The 23253-nt window shown below is 40.5% G+C and overlaps 2 protein-coding genes across 2 annotated transcripts in view; one reads left to right on the top strand and one right to left on the bottom strand.

Moving 5' to 3' along the window:
- ngfb (nerve growth factor b (beta polypeptide)) overlaps window positions 1-23253 on the bottom strand; it is a 90249-nt gene that overhangs the window by 32524 nt on the left and 34472 nt on the right. The window lies entirely within an intron of this gene.
- Window positions 13234-17279, top strand: LOC147232791 (potassium voltage-gated channel subfamily A member 3-like). Its single transcript, XM_086149844.1, has one exon. The coding sequence runs from the start codon at window positions 13807-13809 to the stop codon at window positions 15331-15333; it is 1527 nt and encodes a 508-aa protein (XP_086005970.1). The 5' UTR covers window positions 13234-13806; the 3' UTR covers window positions 15334-17279.

Genomic DNA, 23253 nt, shown 5'->3' on the forward strand with positions numbered 1-23253 from the left:
TTATACTTCAGTGAAATGAAACAAAAATCGTGAAAAGGAAAGATTACTTTAACTGTTTTACCGCATAAACATGGCAGTAATTAACATAAAGATGGCAGTTATTTTGCTCAGTATTTCACCGGCATAGAAAGATGGAGAAACACTGTCAACCCGTTTTACTGCCATGACATGTTGCCTGAGATTGAAAGTGATGCATATTTATTGCTTATTATGAGGTGATTATGGGCGTGCTGTTGTAAAAGGTCTCTGCTGACTCCTGGCTTTTCTCAAATCAAAAGTCAACCTCTGGACACAAAACCTCTGCCATCATGTTTATATACTTGCTTTTTATCTAATATCTAAATATCTAATATCTAAAATATCTAAAATATCTAAAATAATATCATACCAATTATATCCAAGTAAGTGGTTATCATACAAACTAAGATAATCTGAACATTTGTGAGCAATGACCTCCATTGAGAGAGAAATTATTCTTCAAAATTGAAAAGTAAGTACGAGCAATAAGTTAAAAAAATAAAAGACCATGAACAATTAGAAAAGAAATGCTTACAAAATGTAAACAATTGTTTTACTTATAAATGTATCTATTTAAGACTAAATTGAGAGTTATGTGTCATTTTTTTCTGTCAAGTGTTCATGACATACTTCAACATGGTACTCAGAGGCTTTTCATACACATTAAAAAATATTGAAATTAAAACTTATTATGCCAGAAAAATCAATTTGAATTTATCCTTATTGTGTATCAGTCATCTCATTTTCCATACCAAAGCAGATACACTGAATCTTATCAATATCAACAAATTAAAAGGAACTAACTGCATCAGAATGAGTGCTACCGAGAAGTGGATGTTGTTTATTACTGTGGGGCTGCTAGGCAACCATCAGTGACTTCATTAAATTTCTGCCTCTAGCCTGGAAATAATCTGAGACACCACCTTCCATGAACACAACAGACTTAAAAATGTCAAATTTCAGTATTTATATGGATACAACAAATATTAGAAAATGTATTAGTTGGTGAACAATGAATAAAATAACTTGCAGATTTTGGCTCCAAAGTGACTGTCTATCCTTGTAAGCCCTTCCAAAATCAGATAAAATCAAGTCTTGAGAAATATATTTTTCAATGAAAAATTGTGTTTGAGCTCCCACCCCAGATCCTCCATAAATATTAGGTCATATAGAGTAGAATAGCTTTTATTGTCATTGCATTTCAGAAACAAAAAAAATTGGAATGCTGCTCCATGGTGTAGGATAAAAAACAAAAGAAAAAGAAATGCAAAAACGCAACAATATAATAATAATAATAATAATAATAATAATAATATATTGAATAAATATCAATAAAATGCAGTGAGAAATGTGACTGGGGCAATCAGGAATACTTTTGTAAACAGAAGCTCTGGTACACATGCTGTGACCAGGTATATTGCACTTCAGTAAGTGTATATATAACTATAAATAATATGGTGGGGATAATGGCACTGGAGGGATGAAGGGAGAGAGGTGTGTAGAGGTATGGGAGGCATGTTGAGTGGTGAGTTAGGTGGGGTTTATATCAAAAAATATGTGTATCCATAATTATTTGTTATTGCACTGGCAGATGGCCTATTTAGTAATATATATGAATATATGTGTTTTAGAAATATGTGGGAAACAGGGTTTGGTGCATACAAGCATTGATGTTCAATTTAAATCATGTCTCGCCTTCATTTACATCCCATTTTTGCAGAGCAGCACATGATAACACTCTCTGCTCCACTGCAGCTCACAGTGCAGTTGATCGTAATACTTTCAGCCAGACAATGGAACAACCTCGTGCACCATACTATTGGACTGACTCTTCTGCTGCCAGACAGTCAACGGCTTTACCGCAGCAAATTGCTGTGATTCTGAAGGAAACTCTGACTACACTGACACCAAACAGCACACTTTTACTTCTTTGCAAAGTGAATTTCTTGCATTCAAAATGATAATCATAACGGTCGAGGATGACAAAAGCCTGTTAGATTTATTGAATCTTCTGCAATCATGGAGTCAGAGGATAGTTTCTTTTATAATCACATTTACGGCAGACAGCAGTAAGACTATCATCTGTTGATGTCCTGAGTCTGGTCATAGACTGAATCATAAAATACTGAGCCATTGCTTAAACAGGAAATATGTAGACTGATTAAATGGATATCTAATTACAACCACAGGCTTCAATTATATAGTCTAAACCCACAATCAAGAACATCTTCCGTGTCTTATGGTATAATTTAGCCACAATGAGTTCAAGCACTAAACCTCTTTACAAACAAAGGCTGTCTACAAAATTTAAGGTCCTCACTCGTGCAAACGGGGATCTGTTACACTTAAACATGCACGGTTCTGCTTTTCCTGTTGTGAGCTCCAAATTCAGCATATTTAAAGTCTAAAACACTGCATTTGGATAATGTCTCTCGGATTATAGGAGCCCCGATGGGAGGAAAACACAGCTTTAAGAGAGATCCATCTGTGATTTCTCACCGAGGACCGCTGATGTCTCTTCAAAGGGGAAATGTTTCTAATGAGGATGCACGCTTTGAAGTCTGTCCTCATTGAGCACCACCGCTCCGCTTCGCTTTTGTTTAGAATTGTAGAAAAGATGAACCGATTGGTCATTAGCATTAAAGTGTTATTCATTGTTCGGTTATTGGATTTGATTGTCACGTCTTGTTAATTGTCACAAATCCTCCAAATGACATGCATATTAGCAGCCCCCTTGTTTTCCCAGTGAATACATTATGCAATACAATGAGATGAGGTGCGTCGAAAAGCTCGTACAGCAGAAACATAACGTGTCCTCTTTTTGTCTTCTTTAGGGAGATGCCACAGAATCCGTCCCCCTCCTCTTACATCACTGTTATTAAGCATGGAGAAACGGTCATTATTATGCTGATTACATTTTACAGCAACAATCCCACCCCTTTAAAACACAGAGCCTATGATCTAACACAGGATGTGCTCTCACTGGGTCTTTTCCCACAGCTGTGTGCTGTCATCATCATCTCCACTGACCTGGATCATTACCTCAGTCTGCCAGCGCTATTGGTAAATATTTCAATGCTAACCAATAGTGGGGGGGGAAATGGAGTCATGTCAGGATGCTGCTAGTGTTCGTCACAAATCCACTGTGTGGACGCGGTTTCCTATCTGTTGGGCCACATCGCTGACTGAAATAATCATCGTGAAAAGAGGTCACAAAGTGTCATGTTTATGCCACAGCTCCTGTGAAATACGTCACATAATGTATGCGATAAAAAATAAGACCCAAAGATATTACATTTGGGTGTACGATCAAAAAAAAAAAATCATAAACACAATACAAAATGCTTTTAAAATTTGTAGAACATTCCATATGTAACATTCCCCCTTTCTTTATCTAATTCCATATTCAGATATTGATATCATGTTTAATCCTCGCAGTTTTTTTAAATAATATCGTCTCACTGCATTCATTTTGTGACAATTTCCCCGTGACTAATATAAAAATCTTCCGACTTTGAACATGTAAAAACAGGAAACGGGCATTTAAAAATAAATAAACGATAACTAATGCGCATTAATTATCTGATAATCAGAATAGCCACCCTGGATCAGATTTTTTTTTTTCCCTGTTTAAAACAAATTGTTCAAAACAATTAAAATGGTGGCGTGGTGGTTAGCGCTTTCGCCTCAAATCAAAAAGGTCCCCTGGTTTGATCCTGACAGGTTGCCTCTCTGTGTGGAGTTTGCATGTTCTCCCACGAGCCCGCATGGGATTCCTCTGGTTTCTCTGGTTTCCTCCCATAGATACAAAATTGCCCAAAGGTGTAAATGAGAGAGTGAAGGGGCTAGGCTCTCTCAGGATAAGAAGTATAGATAATGAATGAATGAATGAATGAATTAATTAATTAATAATAATAATAGTAGTTCGTGGCTGTCATTTGTGTCTGTCCATGTATTGAGGTCTTGTGCTAATGTCTATACCTGTGCTGTGTTTGTTCACCTTGTGCCTAGAGTGCCCTTCCTAGTGCAGAGAATGAGAGCCAAATCACTATGATGGTGCTAATCCTGTTTTTCAAATGCTACCCGTGTGCATACAAAAGCACATGCATATTTATGTCCGTGCATTTATGTGGAGGCTTCACTTCAGGGATTGCTGTAAGTCGTTGGAAGTAGGCTGTGAAATTCAATCTCAAAGTGTTAATTTCACAGCTCGGAATGCTGGCAGGAAAATTCCCATTGCATCAGGGAGACCTAGGGATCCCCTCTCATACAATGGTTACCATGGGTACCACTGTATGCTACATCAAAGTGACGCAATCATACATCTACACATTGAAATTTGATTGTCTTATTCTATCTATTATATTGCGCGCATTACTTATCTGTCCCCTCTTGACCCATGACAACGACAAGGCAAGAAAAAAATGTGAAAACCACCGTCTTAAATTCTATATCTGAGAAAAAGAAGACCTTCTGAATCAAACAGAAAAGCAGTTTCTACAATATTACATGCCATCAAACCATCCAGCGAAGGGCCATTACACTCCCAAGAGTTTTACTGTGTGTGTGTGATATAAAGCTTTTAACCAAATGTGAGCCATAAAATAAAATCACAGAGGCTGCTAGCCCTCACTCTGAAAAATGATGGGTGATAAATAAATAGGTTTGATGACTCTTGCCAGGAGAAGGTGAACAATCCCAGTGTTATTGGTGATAAGTCAATACACAGTATTGAGTAATCTTACTCCACTCTCAACATTAACATAGGAAGTGGAAGATTCAGTTGTCTAGACTCTTTTCAGTATGCATTATGTTTATGATCTGACAGGATAAAGCACACTGAAAAAGACATATACTTTGCTTTTTGTAGTGGTATACAAAAAAAAAAACAGGTTTAGATGATGTTGCGCATTTGCAAGCTATTCAGGAAAAAGCTGTATCGTAAACCATCTCTTAATTCATTCAACGGCAAATTAAATTAATCAGTTTCAGATGTCAGGGCTTCTGCTTCATCGGTTGATCCTAAATCAGACAGCTCACACATGAAGGGATAAACTACACTTCACCCTATTGCTGCAATTCACTGAAAACATGAGTGTGTTTGACAGGCAGAGCAGGGGACCCGTCAAATGGCACCGGGAAGATTAATCAGAACATGAGCTATGATGTCTACTGAACCTTGAAAAATGATTCTTACATCGAAATTACCTGGCTTTAGGTTTCTATGAATTTTTAGAACAGCCATATCCAGACGCTCTGATGGCTAATAAAGTACCAGTTAAAGACCGTGTTAAACTGTTATAAAAGGAGTATAGTCTCTGATTTGCTGGACTCTTAATGCAAGATAAGAGACAATAACTTACAGACTTGTCTTGGCTGTTTGCTCTATGACTGCTTTTAATCTGCACATTCAGCTTCTTGTTTGGTAAATATAGCCTTTGTGAGCAATGCTGTGAATTTATATCCTGGAAGGAGTTGCTCTCCTACCGGAAGGTGAATTAGCGTATGTATATTTTAATCTTCAGAAGGATAAGAGCAAACGCTGCAATTATTTCCAAAAAAAACTAATCAGGTTACGTAAGATTACATAATCTAGAGCTTTTTTTTGCGTCAACAGAGGCTCGCATTTCATTAAATAATAGCACGTCCCTCAAAGTTAGCATACAATTTTAAATTTTTCTCACATTAATGATCCACTAGAGGTCAACAAGAGTTTTTTCACTCCAGACTGACTATTTTTTCTAAATGGAAGACAATATCAACGATGGAATATCAAGGTCAGGTATTCACAGATTTTATTTTGAATTACTTCTGGACTCAACTGAATTTGTTCTGGTTGGTCTGGTTTGCACTGATTGTTATTTTGCTGTTGTCAAATTTTACATAATCTGGAATTTGAAAAGGTGGTATTTTTAGAAATGTTCAAATGAAATGTATGGAAAAAGATACAATTTCAATAAAAATAATGTCATTTTGAGGCTACATTTGCTCATGCCCATATTTTTCACTGGCATGTTAGAGACCACAGAAAAGCACTTCTCGGTTTCAGCATCAGACTTCGGACCCAGACAGGGGAAAGTGATTCAACACTTATGAGAAGGTGTTTTGTTCTTTGCAATACCCCTTTTAATTGAGGTATCGCTCCTGTCCTTGCTGGTTCTTTCAGCCACAGCCCGCAACATTCCCACATGACCTGCTCCACCATCTCTCACACTGATTTGGCAGCGAAACACACTTGTCAGGAGCTACATTAGTCAGCCCATCTGCTCCTCACAAACTGTAGTTGACACTTGAAATATGTCTCACGTTGGCTACTGCAAGGAGGTGTGAGGCTGATAATTTGCAAGAAAAAAATGAAACTTGCAGCAGTGTTCTGCGTCTTAGATATATTTAAGAAATAAATGGAAAGAAAAGCAATTGGAGTACTTTTCCTTCCAGGGATACTTGGATACTTGCATGAGTGAATATTACAGTACTTGTCAGAACTACACATGCAGAAAATTCTCTCTCCAATGTTGCACAACTCATATCTTGTACTATAAATTTCAACTGTCATTACAGTGATCAATCTGATAGTTTATATTTGCTTGTTAGGCAACTGAAAATCACTCTGCAACTGCTTCTGTTTCATTTTTTGTTGTTGACCAAAAATTCACTATTCATGTTCTTCATCATGTCAAAAAATATTACTTTGCCCGTTGTTGTTTATTGTATTAATTATTTTTCTTTTTGCTTGGGTGGGCATTTTTAAATACAATTTTTTTTATTCTGCTTCTTTTGCTTCACAATTAGACTTGACTTTTTGATTCAAATTTACACGTCTGGATATTGATCAAATCTTTCTCCTCTTTTTCCTTTTTCCTACAATCTATGACAAAAAAAAAGAAGCATGACCTAATCAGTCCACATTCATTTGGAAAGTTATTAACATCCAGCGCCATGCGGTCTTTCCAGAACCAATCCTCTCTTTTGAGATCAGACACAGAGCATCAACCCAATGCACAGGGGGGTCTTTTGGTGTAGCTTCAGCAATTCATTACTCTGACAGCATGTCATGCAGGGACCAGAGAGCTTGTTCTCCCCAGGGATCTCTAATCCAGGATGCTGGATCTTTCCCCAATACACACCTCCTCCTTGCCCACGACCTTCGCATTTCACTGCAGGGGTGATGTTCAGAATAGCAACAGTGCATGGACCCCAAAGCATGACATTCTGGGGCTGTAATTCTTGATATATCTATCGTATCCTGTCACCTTCTTGAAGAATAGCGAGCCTCAAGCTCACATTCAATTTGGAATCATATTACTTTGGGGGCCAATGATTAAAAATTCATATTAGATGGTTTCGGTGTTGTAAAAGGTCAGATGATGCTAATCAGATGAATTTATGATTCTGTTATGGGATTTTTGTTTCCGTTTTTGCTCTCAGAGCACATTGGGAGAATGTTAGCTTGTGATGTCACTATTTTGCATGTGCGTGTTCCGCAGGTATTCACAATGTTGAGAGGACATACACAAGAAGAAAGTCCCCACCACATAAATTATGCCGCAGGCTGGAGACTTACCCTGACTGTAAGAGTGTGTGTTGGTGTGTGTGCGTATGTGTGTGTGTGAGACAGAGAGACACTCGCAAACTTAAACATGCACAATGTATATACATAAACACGAGGCAATGGTACTGTAAGTGGCAAGTATGCACTTCCTGTGTTTGTTTTGAAGTGTAACATAAAGGAAATGCAGTTGATGTGATGCCAGGTTTAATTCCCTTGTTGTTATCATGTGTCACATTTGTTTTATGCATCACTGTGGCAGCAGCTGCCTACATTTCCTTGGTGGTGAAACAGACTTACTGAGGCAAACATGTCAAATTGTAATTCGAAACACAGGGCATGGCACATAGTTTGATACCTCTATATTTATTTTTATTGTATCCCCTTTCAAAAGCCCGTATTGTAGAAACATTTAGGGGCAGGATCTATGTTTGACTGGATAATAACATTGGTTGTAATATAGTAACTAAAAACAAAACTGTTTTTCCAACAATATCTCATTGTGGCATTGCAAATATGATTTGGAGCTCTGTTATGCTCACAGTGCTTTGGCTATTTTGGCAAAAAGCTCCCAGTACTTTTGATAAACATGGCATAAGATGTATATTTATTTACTTATTTATTTTACAAACAAAAATGTAGCGATTACGGAATCCAACATTTGGAACATTTGCTTAATCACACAATAAGAGCCAGACAGCGATGCTAAGGAAAGCTGCTAAAAGTATCTAGGTTTGATGAGTTATTATTATACCTGTATATTTGACCATTATTTTCCCAAAAAAACACAATTTCTTGTTTGGACACTTTCAAATAAGAAATATTTGTACACAATAATTTATTTTAGTTGTTTTACATGGATTATTTTGAAATCCATAGATTATTGAATGCTATTTACAAAGAATTTTTTGTCATACACAACAGAAAAGCTGCTCAGTGGAATGAAAAACTTTAATGACCCAAATACCATCAGTTTGCAGCTTTAAACCCATGTATCCCCTTGCCTGTATGGTTTGACCTCAGAATACTATTTGGATGTTTGGTTCAAATTTATAATGGACTACCTACATACACATGTTTGCAAGTCCTAAACTGCTAAAGATTTCTTCGGAGGAAGATTTGTTTCCTCTGCTTTCAACACTAAACAGCTATCGGGGTAATGGCCATAACGATGAACAACCAGACTCTGGTTTAAAAAAAACATGGAGAAAAAGACAGTCATACTGGTTACAATTTCCCTATGGGTTATAAAGTTCATCCACATCATTGCTGCTCTAGTGTTCACCTCTACCCTGTTGAGAAATTCCATCACCCACACACCCTTCATGATTTCCACTGACTCCTGATCAAATATGTGATTCACTTTAAAACTTAGGCTTTACCATACCTCAAAGCATTCAACAACCTACCCTACCAACCTTCTCCCACACCACACTCTGCCCATCCCCTCAGGGCTGTGGACACCTGGCTCATCCTCAATGTCATAAATATGGCCCTTGCTTAGAGCACCAGGGCTTTCCCTGCTTCTGCCTCGACCGCGGAACAATCCTTCCACAGCCTCATAGCGGATGGCCAAGACGGCGACATCCTCTCAATAAACATGCCTTCGTCTCTTGCTTTGAGCCCTAATGCACTGATACTCAGTGTTTGCTGTAAAAAAAGATCTCTGGCCATTGAGGTAAACGGTTGGCTATTCAATTCACACTTTTTTTTCCAATTAAACTGCATCAAATTTAATGCTGAACTTGATTATCCAAAAACTACTTTTCAATGTTCCGTTGTGATATAAAGGGGACTTTGCAAACGAACTTAATGAAGGTTGACAGAAATATGCTGAAAACACAATCCCTTCTTAATCCTAGCCTAAACCCTTGAACGTCCGCCTCCTAGATATTCAACTCTTTGCACATCCGCATTCAGCCAATGCAAATTTGTATGTCTTGTGTTATTTTAGCAAAAAATTTGTTGATAACAGCTCACTGAAGCTGCCGCTAATTAACATATTTGCCGAGAACAAATGCACTTTTGTTTTGCATGAAAAATTCCATTTATATAAATGTAAATTTTCGAGGGATGCTTTTGATTAGAGTCCAAACTGACTTCTTGAGAAGTCCTCATGAATGAGGGAAAACACAATCAGAAGTAATCATGCTTATTTAACTTCCCATTTGGCCACTTTTGGTCGTGGCAAGGAAAACCGTTGGATCTTTTTTTGACCTTGCCCTTCACCTTGACTGGTGGTAGCAGTGGCAGTGGACAGCGTGAATGTATAATGATTCTGTAAGGTCAGGGATTGCAGCCAATGCAACACAGATCGATAGATGCTGGTCTCTCCCTCTTTGACTTTATTGATCCACTGCTCTGTGTGCCTGCTAGCCAGAGTGAACAGGCAGAGAAAAAAAGATAAACTTGGCTGTCATTACTCAAAGAGCAGTCTAATCTTTGTCAGGGTTCATGAAAGCCAACCCTCATCTCACTGACAGTCCACAATGTGGAAAATGAAAAATGCATTTGAGACTTGCTGCAGGGGATTATCATATCAAATGCCCTCATCCTCCCATTGATCAGACACCCAACATTATTTGCAACACCACTCAAAATTCCAGCTTGTGCTGAAGTTAATGAGAAATTTTTAACTTCCCAGACTGATAAAGTCTCGCTTTAGCTGCACACAACTCCAGAGGTTTGGATGGATAATGAGCCGAATACTTTGGGCTTTGGATAGAATGGACTCAGAAATGTCGGGGAAACTGATGGAGCTTGGGAAATAATTGATATTCCGGGTGCATTACTGCATGGGAAATTCTGTCTATGTAAATACTGAGAAAAAACAGCGAAGTTCTTTGGATTCTGTCGAAAAGACAACGATCTCCCTGGTTCAAAAAAAAAATCACAACTCGTTAGAGGGATGATAGCTTTATGGGAATTCCATGATAATGAAAGGATTGATGTTTGTGCTCTTGTGCTTTCAGACTGTCAACATTGTAATCAGCACGTCACCTTTGTGGCATGCAAGGCTCCACTGCTTCGGCTCCCTTTGTTTTTCCTGTCACTTCTATCATTCGAAGGTTCAGCCAAGCTTGAGAGCAAATCAAAACAGAATTGTCTTAAGATGAGGAATCCGACCCTGAGCTGGCACACTCAATCACTCTGTGTTCACAGGCATAAAGTCTGGCCCCGCTGAATATAAACACAATTTATTTTTGTTAACCTGAAGAGGGAGTGGGATTAATAAATGAATCAGAGAGAGACACGCGTAGAGGGAGTGTTTGATGAATGGCGAGACACCTCTCTGGCCTGTCGTTTATGTCTTTCCCTTTTTGTTGAGCAGATTCTTGTCCCATACACAGGAGGACAGACATGCACAATGTGAAACAGTTGCGTTCCTTTTAACTCTTATATGCAACGTATTCAGTCCTTAGTGGCAATGCAAAAAATAGTCTCTAGTCTACTGGCGCCTTCACAAGCCAGACCGGAAATTATGTAACTCCTTCAATTTTATTCCTTTTCTCTTTGCAAAACACTTATGTTTTGTTGCCATGGAGACAAACCCAAGGCAAAACTTCCTATGCAAACTGAGATGCAATCTAGATGCATTTCAATTTATGGAACCATGAAATTTTGCCACTGATAATTTATGTTTTTAAAAATATATCCGACGGATGTGCATGTTTTTTTTTTTCATACAAGATGTTACTTTGCAACTTAAATTGCTAAGTAGCCTTACCACATATTCCAAATCACACAGCAAAGCTATTTGGAAATACAAAACAGGACCAGGGATGCCAAGTTCAGTTAGGTCCTTTATTTCGAAACCTTGCAGCCACATACTAAAAATTCCAAAACCTTATTTTCTTTTTTATCTTGAAATGGCCAGCTTGTTACAATATGCAAGGTCAGCCCAAACCAATCGAAAAAATCATATTGAGAAAAAATAAATCTTGAAAAAAATTGCACTCGATGGCAATTTCAATGCATTGCTTGCTAGTAAAATTTCTTTCTGCAGGCAAATGTAAAACGGTATCTCGGGTCACAAATCTTACTGCAAATCAAAACTTTGTGACGCTGAATGTTCCCAGTAGAATCCAAAAGTGACCTCACTCACTCACTAATCCTGCTTCGTGATTTGGACTCAAGTCAATCAAAACTGGGATAACCAACTTACACGCAGAACAAGGAATACAAAACCTCTCAAACCCTCATTAGTGGCCATTCATGGCCACTATGAACTTGACTCTAAATAATTCAGACAGTTTATTTAATGTACTTGTACATTGGTCAGTTTCAGATAAAGGATCAATGATACATCTGAGATTACCTTTTTGATATTTAATATTGTGAAACACTGTTGGCCACACACTCCCTCAAGAGGACACTCCATTAACACACAGCCAAAAGTCAATACTGCTGCACAGTTTGAATCACCTGCTTGCTTGAATTCTGACAAATTAGATGTGTGTGTGTGTGTGTGTGTGTGTGTGTGTGTGTGTGTGTGTGTGGTGTGGGGGCAATTATCAAAGGGTGTGAAACTCTACGGGTAACTCTTTTGTATTGCAAGTTTTATGGTACTAACAGATGAAAAACAAGCTGGTTAAACTGATTTGTTTTATTCATAAAATAGAATAGTGGCACAGTGGTCGGTGTTTCTGCCTCACAGCAAAAAGGTGCCTGGTTTGATTCGGACTGGTGCGAACTTTTTCTGTGAAGTTTGTTTGTTGTGTTTGTATTGGTTTCCCCTGGGGTTCCGGCTTTCCTCCCACACTCCAAAAATATGCAGTAGGTTAATTGGAGACCCTAAATTACACAGAGGGTAAATGTTTGTTTGCCTCCATATGATGAATTAATGAGAGCGTGAATGATTGCATGTCTCAACATGATGTGAATGAGAGGGTGAATTGTTATATGCCTATATGATTTGATAATGAAAGAGTGAATGGTTGTATGTCTCTATATGTGGCCCTGTGATCGACTGGCGACCGGCCAAGCGTTAACCCTGCGTCTCGCCCAATAACCGCTGAGAAATGACAGGGCCACCCTGTGACCCTGAGTGTGGATAAAGATAAAGGAATGAATGCCTAAAAAGTGTCTGGTTTCATGCTTGTGTTTGTTTTTAAAGCACTTTGGCAGCAGAAGTTAGTTTAACTTCAAAAGTAATCTTTATATTGTGGCTACTTGCTATTTTATCAGATCTTAACCACACCCGACCCCTCGACCCCTCCAACAAGCTGACATTTAGTACCCCTGAGTTTTAAACTGCCACCATTCTGGGCCTCCAGCATTCTTGGTAGTGTGGGGTTTTCCCATGCCCTAAAAAAACATTTTTTTTTTCCAGGGAGTGAAAAAGAGGTCAGTAGTTTTTTTAGATCAGTGTCATCCCCTTTAAGAGGCTTTTCTCAGTACGCTCATATTTGAGCTCCACGTTGCCATATTTGGGTAGGGGAGAAGCGCTGCTTCTGCCTTTGGGATTAACATATTGAAATTAATATCCAGAGTAGCATAATAAAGCGCACACATCATCATCAAACCAACGAAAGACCTTTGACGGAGGCCGTCAACGCGAATTACTAACGGAGACACATTTGCATTTTCGTCATTGTGCGTGTGTGCGCGCCTCAAACTTCTGGCGTGAGCGCGCATTTTTTTTTCAGCACCATGGAGAGCAGCGTGGCACCAAACGACAAGAAACATAAGATTTTAAAAATAGTCGGGGGGGTTGTTTTTGTTTCTCGTTCGTGTGCCCTTCTTGGAAAAAGTGAGGACACTCTTGGCTTCTTTGCGCACGGAGGGGAGGAAAGGGGAGGGGTTGAGTAGGAGACGTCGCTCCCCGGGGTGCGTTTCTGTTTCTTTTTTACTTTTAAACATGTGACTTCGAGGGGAAAAAAAAAGAAAACAGAAAAATAATAAAAAGAACCACGGCCTTGTTTTTTTTTTTGTTTTCCACTGTTCGTGTCCATAGCGCGTCTGGATGGAGACGCGCGCCCGGCTCGACGTTTGCGCGCCGCCTCGGGTTTCCGATTGGCGGACGCGCGGACGCGTGTCAGACAATATGCGCGCCGTCGGCGGGGTGTCAACGCGTTAGTAGTCCGCGGATAGTTGAAAGGGGCGTAAGCGGCGTCGGGCCGGGCTCTCTAAACCTCCAGGCTCTGGTGGGGGGGAGGCGTGGCGTGGCGCATTTTGCCCCCCCCCTCACCGAAAAAACAAAAACAAAACAAAAAAGAAACCACCTGTATGGATTATGGATGGATGAGCGAGCCCGCGTTGTGATCCGATCGCCCTCGTCCACCAGCGTGAGCGACAACGGGGGCTATGCCGCCGGGAAAAGGGGCGTCATGACGGCGGAAAACATGTCGGAGGAGTCGCACCTGCCCGCGGGTCGCTACGAGCGCGGCCCCCGTGGCTGCTGCGAGCGGGTGGTGATCAACATTTCCGGCTTGCGCTTCGAGACGCAGCTGAAAACTTTCAGCCAGTTCCCCGAGACGCTGCTGGGGGACCCCAGGAAGAGGATGCGCTACTTCGACCCGCTGAGGAACGAGTACTTCTTCGACCGGAACCGACCCAGCTTCGATGCCATCCTCTACTACTACCAGTCGGGCGGGCGCATCCGGAGACCCGTGAACGTGCCCATCGATATCTTTTCCGAGGAGATCCGGTTCTACCAGCTAGGCGAGGAGGCGATGGAGAAGTTCCGCGAGGACGAGGGCTTTATCAGGGAGGAGGAACGCGTCCTGCCCAAGAACGACTTCCAGAAGCAGGTGTGGCTCCTGTTCGAGTACCCGGAAAGCTCCGGTCCGGCGCGGGGCATCGCCATCGTCTCCGTGCTGGTTATTCTGATCTCCATTGTTATTTTCTGCATGGAAACTCTGCCGGAGTTCCGGGACGAGAGGGACCAAACCACGGCGGCCCCTGCGCTCAACGGCACGGCCACCGCTGCCCATAGCCCTTTCACGGACCCCTTTTTCGTGATAGAGACGCTGTGTATCATATGGTTCTCTTTCGAGCTGCTTGTGCGCTTCTTCGCCTGCCCCAGTAAAACTTCCTTCTCCAAGAACATCATGAACATCATCGACATCGTCGCCATCATCCCCTACTTCATCACCCTTGGCACAGAGCTGGCCGAGAAAGAGACCAATGGCAGTCAGCAGGCCATGTCCCTCGCCATCCTGAGGGTGATCAGACTGGTGAGGGTCTTCCGCATCTTCAAACTGTCCCGCCACTCCAAGGGGCTGCAGATTCTCGGGCAGACCCTCAAGGCCAGCATGAGGGAGTTGGGCTTGCTCATATTCTTCCTCTTCATCGGCGTGATCCTCTTCTCCAGCGCGGTGTACTTCGCGGAGGCGGACGACCCCACGTCCAGTTTCACCAGCATCCCGGATGCATTCTGGTGGGCGGTCGTCACCATGACGACGGTGGGATACGGGGACATGCATCCGGTCACCATCGGTGGTAAAATTGTGGGGTCGCTGTGCGCGATCGCCGGCGTGCTGACCATCGCCCTGCCTGTGCCGGTCATTGTGTCCAACTTCAACTACTTCTACCACCGGGAGACCGATGGCGAGGAGCAGCCTCACTATGCGCACGCGGACAGCTGCGAGCACCTCCCCCCGGAGGAGATGAGGAGGTCCTGCAGCTCCTCCTCGACCCTCAGCAAGTCCGAGTACATGATGATCGAGGAGAGCATCATCAACAGCGGCTTCAAGCAGCCCGGCTTCTCCACCGAGAACAACCAGAACTGCGTGAACATCCAAAAGATATTCACGGACGTGTAAATGGACCTGGACACGCACACTCACACACGCGTACATCCGGTCACCACAGACAGCATGAACAAAACAGTAGCGATTATATATTTTTTCTATAGCTGATCGTAATGTGTCTGTCCATATCGGTGGATGATCGTTGCTTTACAGCCCATTTACCCCCCCATCCCTATTAACATTTAGAGGAATGGACCCCCCCTCCTCCCCACACACAAACACACACACACATACCAGAGACAGATGTTTTGAAGATTTCATCCAAATTTATATTTAAAAAAAATTACACTGTACAACTATTGCTAAAACATTATCAACCATTCCTGTCTTGTCGAGGAAAATAAACCTTAGTAACAAGTGACTTATTCGCAGTGTATTGTGCCACATGTTGCCTACATATCTTGATGTTCATGACTGATTTATTGATTGATTGGTTGATTCAGATGGATCATGTGTGATGCATCTGTGCCAGTCGAAAATGGATGTTGTGCTATACGTGGAAAGAAAACTCTTAAAATGTCAAGTAATGTGATGAGTTAACTATGGTGATATTTAACCTCATGTCCGTTTACAGCTGGGATTTTTTTCTTTAATTGAATATCATAAACAGTTGAAATGTTGGACTTTAACTCAGATCAGCTAGCAAAGTGCAGAAATGGAAACGCTTATCATAACTGTTATGTCGAGGGTTTTTTTCGTAAACACAAAAAAAATATTTTTATCCAGAGTTGCCTATATAGCCTATCTTAAATAAAAGAAGGAAAACAAAGTGAAACAGACTATGTGATGCATTGTTCCCGGGTGAAGCCGAGTTTAGTGCAGTTGTGAAATATACACCTTGATTTTTTTTTTCATCACTGTGTGCGTGTCAATGACAGCGTGGAAACAGCGCTGGCTCCCGACTGCTGTGTCTGCCTTGAGGCAGTCTCCATGACAACGGTGGGTAACCCCTCTGAGCGTGTTACCAATGGTATTATGTTGCATTTTCAGAAATAAACAAATAAATAAATAAAGTGAGACTCTCCAGCTGTGGTTCACTGTCACCGGTGGCCCCCCCGAGAGAAAAAAGGGAATCCCTTGGTGACAGGTTTGTTGATTAACGGTGTTCCTTCAGACTGACTGCCATCGACAGACTGAATCAAACACTGATATTGATCGATCAAATGTGAGCTATCAGAAGATGTGTAGAAATTAATCTTAAGTGTATTTACATTGGTGGCCTTTTGTTACCCCTCAGTTACGACAACAAAAACAATGAAAAAGAAAAGCCTCAGCTGCTGTTTTTTACGTGGTGAGCTCAGTTATGACAGATATGTTACCTTTCCTCCCCTCCAGCAAGCATTTGCACATTTACTTGAAGCACCAAGTGGCTTAGAACCTCAAACCAATGCAAAAGAACTGCAACAAAACAACCAAACTCAAGAGTCTGCTGGTATTACTGTTATTTCCTGTACTTGTTGTATTACGTCAACATTCAGAGCATGACTATTTTGACTGTCACCAGCTGTGTTGCGTATTCTCTGTGACTTGGTTGATAATAACAAGTAATGCAATGATGAAAATAATATTTCATAGTTTTTATTTTCAGTCTTTGGTCTTTCACTAAATAACAGGAAATTCAGAACTAGTACATTACTGTCTAAATGACTTAAGGTATTTATCTAAAGTCTTAAGACCAGTGAACTATCAAACTGTTTATCCTCTCATTCATACGCAGCTCAACTGAAGGTCTTTTTTTGACAAAGAACTACAAGCTCGATGACTCAATATGGGTCGCTCCTGCCCTCTAGTGGATATATTTTGTTATTACTATTGTTCGGGATTTTTCCACAGTAAGCTTGTGACTTACCGTCCAAAGTCTAAAATCGAAAAAATACTACTAGTTCAATAATACCATGTGTCACACTGACTACTACTACTATGATTGTGAAAACTTTGTGTATCTCTGTAACAGGTATCAAAATAACTGAAGAAGCTGTTTTAATCCATGTTTCTGCCCCATGACTGAACACAAGACAGTCATGCTGGTCAGAAAACTATGTTAAAGTTCCCAATAAAGGCTTATTGTTGAACCATTATTCAAGATTGTTTCACTGAGCCAGTAACAGTTTGGGAGAACATTCACTCGCTAGCATGTTCCACAACTTTGATAAAGCACAGAAAGAGAAATAGAAAGACGTTCTCCGCAAAATCCTCACTTTCTCCATGATCCTCCTCTACAGCATCAAAAGTACAAATAAAGTTTCCCGACTGAGGGAATGAAGGAAATATTCATTCATTCATTCATTCATTCATTCAATGAGAAAAAGAGGGAATGTCATTAATGGCCAAACACAACTTTTTGCCCAGTTTTCTGTCAACAAAAGCAATTTTAGACTTGTTACTGAAACTGTGCAGTAAGTGCAAATTTTTCACAATTCATAAATATGCAAATATTTCTAATTCCTCCCCCTCTTCCTACCCTGCCTGTACTTATGACCCTTCATTAATGCATGATGGTAACCGCACAGCTTCTTCTGAGTCCCCAGGGTCTCTCATTTTGCAGGCTCTCAAGGGGCATGGTTTTATCTGCTGAAGCGCTCCTTTAAGGTGTCTGTTATTATATCTTTTGTGAATATCAAAGCATTTATTGTATTGTCAGTTATTACCATGTAACTGTCAACGCTTCTGGTATTATTGGTATGATATCATTTGAGTGCCCCTTCAAACCCTCATACCCATCACATTCTTGCTCACCATCTCTCTGTCCTTCCCTCTCGCTATCTGTCTTTCTACCCTAACCGGTTGAGGCAGAAGGCCGCCAATATTTGAGTTTGGATCCATATATGGTTTCCGCCCTGTAAAAGGCAGCATTTCCTTGCCCCTGTTGCCAAGTACTTGGCATGGTGGAATGTTAGGTCTCTTTAAATAATCTTACAGAGAGGCACTCTACATGGAAAGTGTCAATAGACAACTGTGTTATGATTTGGCTCTATATAAAACTGTTGACACTCCATGTTTATTATATAGCAAATTGGCAATTATGTTACGTTTTCTTTTTCTGTTTGTTTGAAGCCTCAGTCCCCTACAAAACCGCATTTAATTTTTTTCCTCCAGGATATTTTAGGATTAATTGTAGTTTTTCTTCATTGGTATTTTACATTCAAACTGCCATTTCTTTTTCCCCAAACAAAGGCATATTTCAGTCAGTTCTACTATAAAACTTGGCTTGGCAAACCAATACAAACTTTCAATGGAAAGTAAAACAGAAGAATTTAAAAATAACAAAAAAAAAAAGACCAGAAGACTCAAGGTGACTGGTGATGAAGATTAGTGTTTTACGGCTGTCAGGTCCACTGTTCTTATTTGCTGAGTTATCAGTTTAACACAAAGCCGACAGTCCTGCTGAGTCCCCTCCTGGAATTAAAGACCTTATTTTTAACTGGCGGAGAAAAGAAAACGAGTGAGTATGTTACCCTGCAGTGTTAATCATCTCCTGCAGAGCTTGTCAGAAACACCTGCAGATCAGAGAGCCTTGTTCTGGTTTGGGGCTGCAGAATACATTTGTTAGACATAATGAGATGTTGCTTCACCACAGCCATTTTTATAGAGCAGATTAATTAAGGAGGCATTATCTGACACTCATTAGAAATTCAGGATTTTGTAACACAGACACTGGTAAAAAAAAACAAAACAGCCCTTATCACAAGGTGTATATCAAACTGCAGGAACTCAAACATTAAAAGGGGACATTAAATGCACAAAGGTGATAACTTTAAAATAAGAATTGGTCTTTTTTTACCCTCATGACCAAACTCTTGGGGGACCCAAAGGATAGATCCCACCATGCTATGTCTACAGTGTCTCTGAACTAGAGCTGATGAAAGACCTCCGGACGAAAAGTCAGAGAGGCTGTTGAGGAATTGCAGTAACTGTCTCCATTGTTGTGATATGTCTTTCACACAGACATAGCTGCAAGAGGATGCTTAGTTAAGGATGCATTAATAACATTGACAACTTAGATGGTTTGGACAGATAAATCTCAGCAAGGACAGAAATGATGCCACGGAATTGCGACTTTTTTAAAAAGAAAAAAATATGGGCCAACCAAGTGGTTTCATCGTAAAAAAGCATTTCTGCAGCCCTGACACTAAACTGCCAGGACTTACTATTGACGCACAAACAAATATCGACCCTTTTTTCTGATGTATATAAATGGTGTACATGGAGTTATACCCTGCCAACCCCTATTAAGCAAATAATTGCTTTTTTATTAAAGTAAAATATCAAGGGGCATTGACAGTTTGGTTGCTGTAGTCAAACTAGGATATTGATTTTGCAGAAATTTAAGAAACTCTACATCACTCACAAAAGTCTGAGATGAGATGACATGTGCAAGTAGCTTCAGAGATTCATCTTGTGGACTGCAGTCGGTTCGAGGCATAGACTGTCGTCACGCGACAGACTCAAAATATGCACTGTAAGGATTGGATTGTGACTAGGACTGCCTAGACCCTTGCAGAATAATGATACTGTCCCATCTTTTGAATGCAACATTCAAAAGAAAAAGAGGGATGCATGATTATGACTATTTATGTTCGCTAGTTTGATCTTGATGACCTGTCTATTCAAGCTGCTGTCAGTGTGTGCGAGCATCTAAATGAGCATGCTTGAGTGGAGCACAGCTGCAAGACAGTCAGACTGTATGCCTGCATGCACTTGACTGTGAGCGCCCGGTCATTCAGAGACAGAAAAAAAAACATGCTGCACGAAGACAAAGGGAAGGTAATTGCATTTGAGTGGACCAGTGTGATACATGAATACACTTGCCGGTTCTCTGACAGGCAGATGTGAACACAAGTGCAGGATCATGAACAGTCAGGGGGTGGGGGGTGGGGTGGACCCCTGGCCTCCCCTCTCCTCTCTGTCTTTATCATCCTAATATTCACCACATGAGAAGAGTGATGCCTTGCAGCATCATGTATACTTCTCTTAATGACACCCCCTGTGCCAGCATGGGGAGTGTCTGCCAGCAGATTTGCAGCTCATCAACCTTGAACTTTACCAGAGCTTTTTCATGCAATCAGTGAAGGAACAGCAGTGGCAGCCTTCGCTTCAATTATTCACAGCTTTGCACATTTTTTTCTTTCCTACTGTGGTGATATTTTAATGTGTTACAGTCGGTGCCCTAAAACTGTAGCTTAGCGTAGCCAAAAATAGAAACTAGGGGCCATATTGCCATTATTTCTCTGGTGCCATTCATCCATCTGCTCTTTGGAGAACATGTAATGGCACTCTGGGGGCTATTCATAAAGATCACTCTTCTGCATCAAAACATGTGTTCCGGGCTTTCACTCAGGCAAAGAAAAAAAAGTCAAGAAAGCATGTCAGATGAAGCATATATCCTTCACTCCTCGAGGACAGAAATATTAAAGCAAACAGTGAATCCACCGAGGAGACACATATAGGCAGCAGTAACATGCTGCTTTTCTTGTTCCAGGTGTATGAAAAAACAACAATTCAATTACACTTCTTCCAGACATGGATTCATCCTTAACAAATGCAGCTGACTACATGAAACAAAAAGTGCCATGTCATCATGCTGTAACTTTACTTGAAATAACCTGGCAGCACCAGAGATGCTGTAGGCGTGATGTCACTCCCCAGCCTCCTCCCACTGTTGGATCAACTGCCTCCAGAGATGGTCGCCTTAGCAACAGAATGAGACCGAGAACACGATTTGTCCCACTACAGTGACAATGCTGACTATGGACAATTCTTTTGCATCATTTTTAGAAGTTTGTTTATCTCAAACTTGGCATACAATGTCTGTTTGTTGTTAAAATCTTCATGACTCTGAAAACTGTACAAACCCAGCTCTTATGTTTCTGCTACAGGGTACAAAAGAAGCAGTGTTGGATGCAGAGTAGACAGTACGATGAGGCAAAAAATGAAAATATTTAGTTTTCTTCAGTCACTGGCAAACAAAAAAAAAAACAAAGATTGCATCATTGCAGTTGCACAGTAGCTGTCACTGAGAATCCCACATCTTATAATGTGCATCTGTGCAGCAGCACACAGACACTGTGTATTCCTACTCACACTGGCTGAATGTGTCTTATTCATACTCTGCACACCAACATAAATATGCTAAAATATCAAGAGGCGGAGCAATGTCCTCCAAGAGGTTGTATAAAGTAAACCAGCTCCCCTTTCAGTATAAAGCTTTTTCCCCTTGACAGATGCAGTGTTATTTTTATTTCTTTGTCCTCAACAAACAGTATATTATTTCAAGTATGACCTTGGTGTAATCTGAGCCTCTGATCCTGGGGCAAATACTTTCCTTGACTTGAATTTCACCCAGTCAGATGCATTGTATAATGCAGCATAAGGGTACCCCTGCAACATTGACACTGACTAACTCACAGACTGACTCATAGCCCTTCCCATCAGAAGTGATAAGTGATTGAATACTTTTTGTCATTTTGCAGCTTTGTTCAATTAATAAAAGAAAACGGCATGAAATTATATGTAAATGTATCCAAAAGTTCAAGTGAACAAATGCTGAAAAAGAAGCAAAATGTATTCCACAGTGATTCTGCAATCCAATATGTGTCTTACGTTCTTTTGCTACAGTTGAACACTGGAGTTGTTTAATACGACAGAGTTTAGTAGAATAGGGCTCTTTTCATATTCCTTGATGTAGGCTGAGTAATATATGTTTATTGTATGAGGGATTTTCTTTAAATATCTAAAAATACAACATAAAAATATTTTTGCATATATTTGTTTTTGAAGTATAGCAAACTTTTTCTTAAAGTCAGGAAAATAGGGCCTTGATTGGTGAGAATGTGAGAGCAAAAACTAAAATTAACGACAAATTGTGTAAAATCAAGTATGAAAATGAAAAAAAATGACAGAAGAATTAGTAAGAAATGAGAAATGACCGAAAGTTTGCCAGAAATGGGAAAAAAATGCAAGAAACTATGCAAAACTAGCAAAAAAAAAAACAACAAAAGACCATTAAGCAGTTAATATTTATAAAAACAAAAGTGCAGGGAAACCTAATATTCTAAAAACAAATACGCACACACGCACGCACGTACGCAAGCACGCACACACACACCTGAACTCAAGTCTTTATGATCAAGTATACTGCTTGTTACAGGTCCTCCTCATACTGAGGACATTAGGTCATACGTCTGGCAAGTTAATTGACTATGTTAAGTATAAACCTCAACATATATCAATACTAATAAAGTGCTACACTTTGAATGAAGATCTTGGGACCAGCAGTTTAACTACATTGGCATATTCATTGATTCTGTTTTTTTTTTTTCAAATCCCACTGTAGAATCCATGGAATATATTTTTTTCCTTTATGTGTGTTGCAGACTTGAGAAGATTTTACCAAGGTTACGGGGATGTCGCTTGCCAGAATATTGCAGGGGACCGATGTCCTTGTGTCCCTCCTGGTGTCTGGCTCATTTCCAGAGTCTGCCTTCATCCCGCTTGGACTCTCTCTCTGCTGAGCACAACGTGTTTTTTCCCTCTCTGTTCCCTTCTCACCTTCTCTTTGAATGCCTTGTCTAATATTACCCCGCCCACGCCCAGCCTGTTCTTTACCTCCATCTCTCCTTGTCTCTGTGTCAGTGCTACTGTTAGTTTCAGGGAGTCACAGACAAGGACGCAGGGAACTGCATTGCTATATATCTCTGTACCTTAACATCTGCAGGCTCCTTTCTGAGCTCCCGCTTGTAGTTGTATGTCTAACCTGGCCTCTTTTGCAGGGACTCCTTCGTTTTTCTCTCTTGAGCAGTGATGCTGGGATGACTCATCTCCCGTAGGGCTAAATAAAACAAGTCTTGGGGAAGATGCATCGGAAAAAAAGACCATTAGTGTTGTGGGATAATACTTAGTGCTGGAATGTGATAAAAAAAAAAAAAGAAAGTA

This window comes from Fistularia commersonii, chromosome 7 (genome assembly GCF_037954325.1).
Source record: "Fistularia commersonii isolate RoL2024-O1a breed Wild chromosome 7, RoL_Fcom_v1.0, whole genome shotgun sequence".
Taxonomy (NCBI): domain Eukaryota; kingdom Metazoa; phylum Chordata; class Actinopteri; order Syngnathiformes; family Fistulariidae; genus Fistularia; species Fistularia commersonii.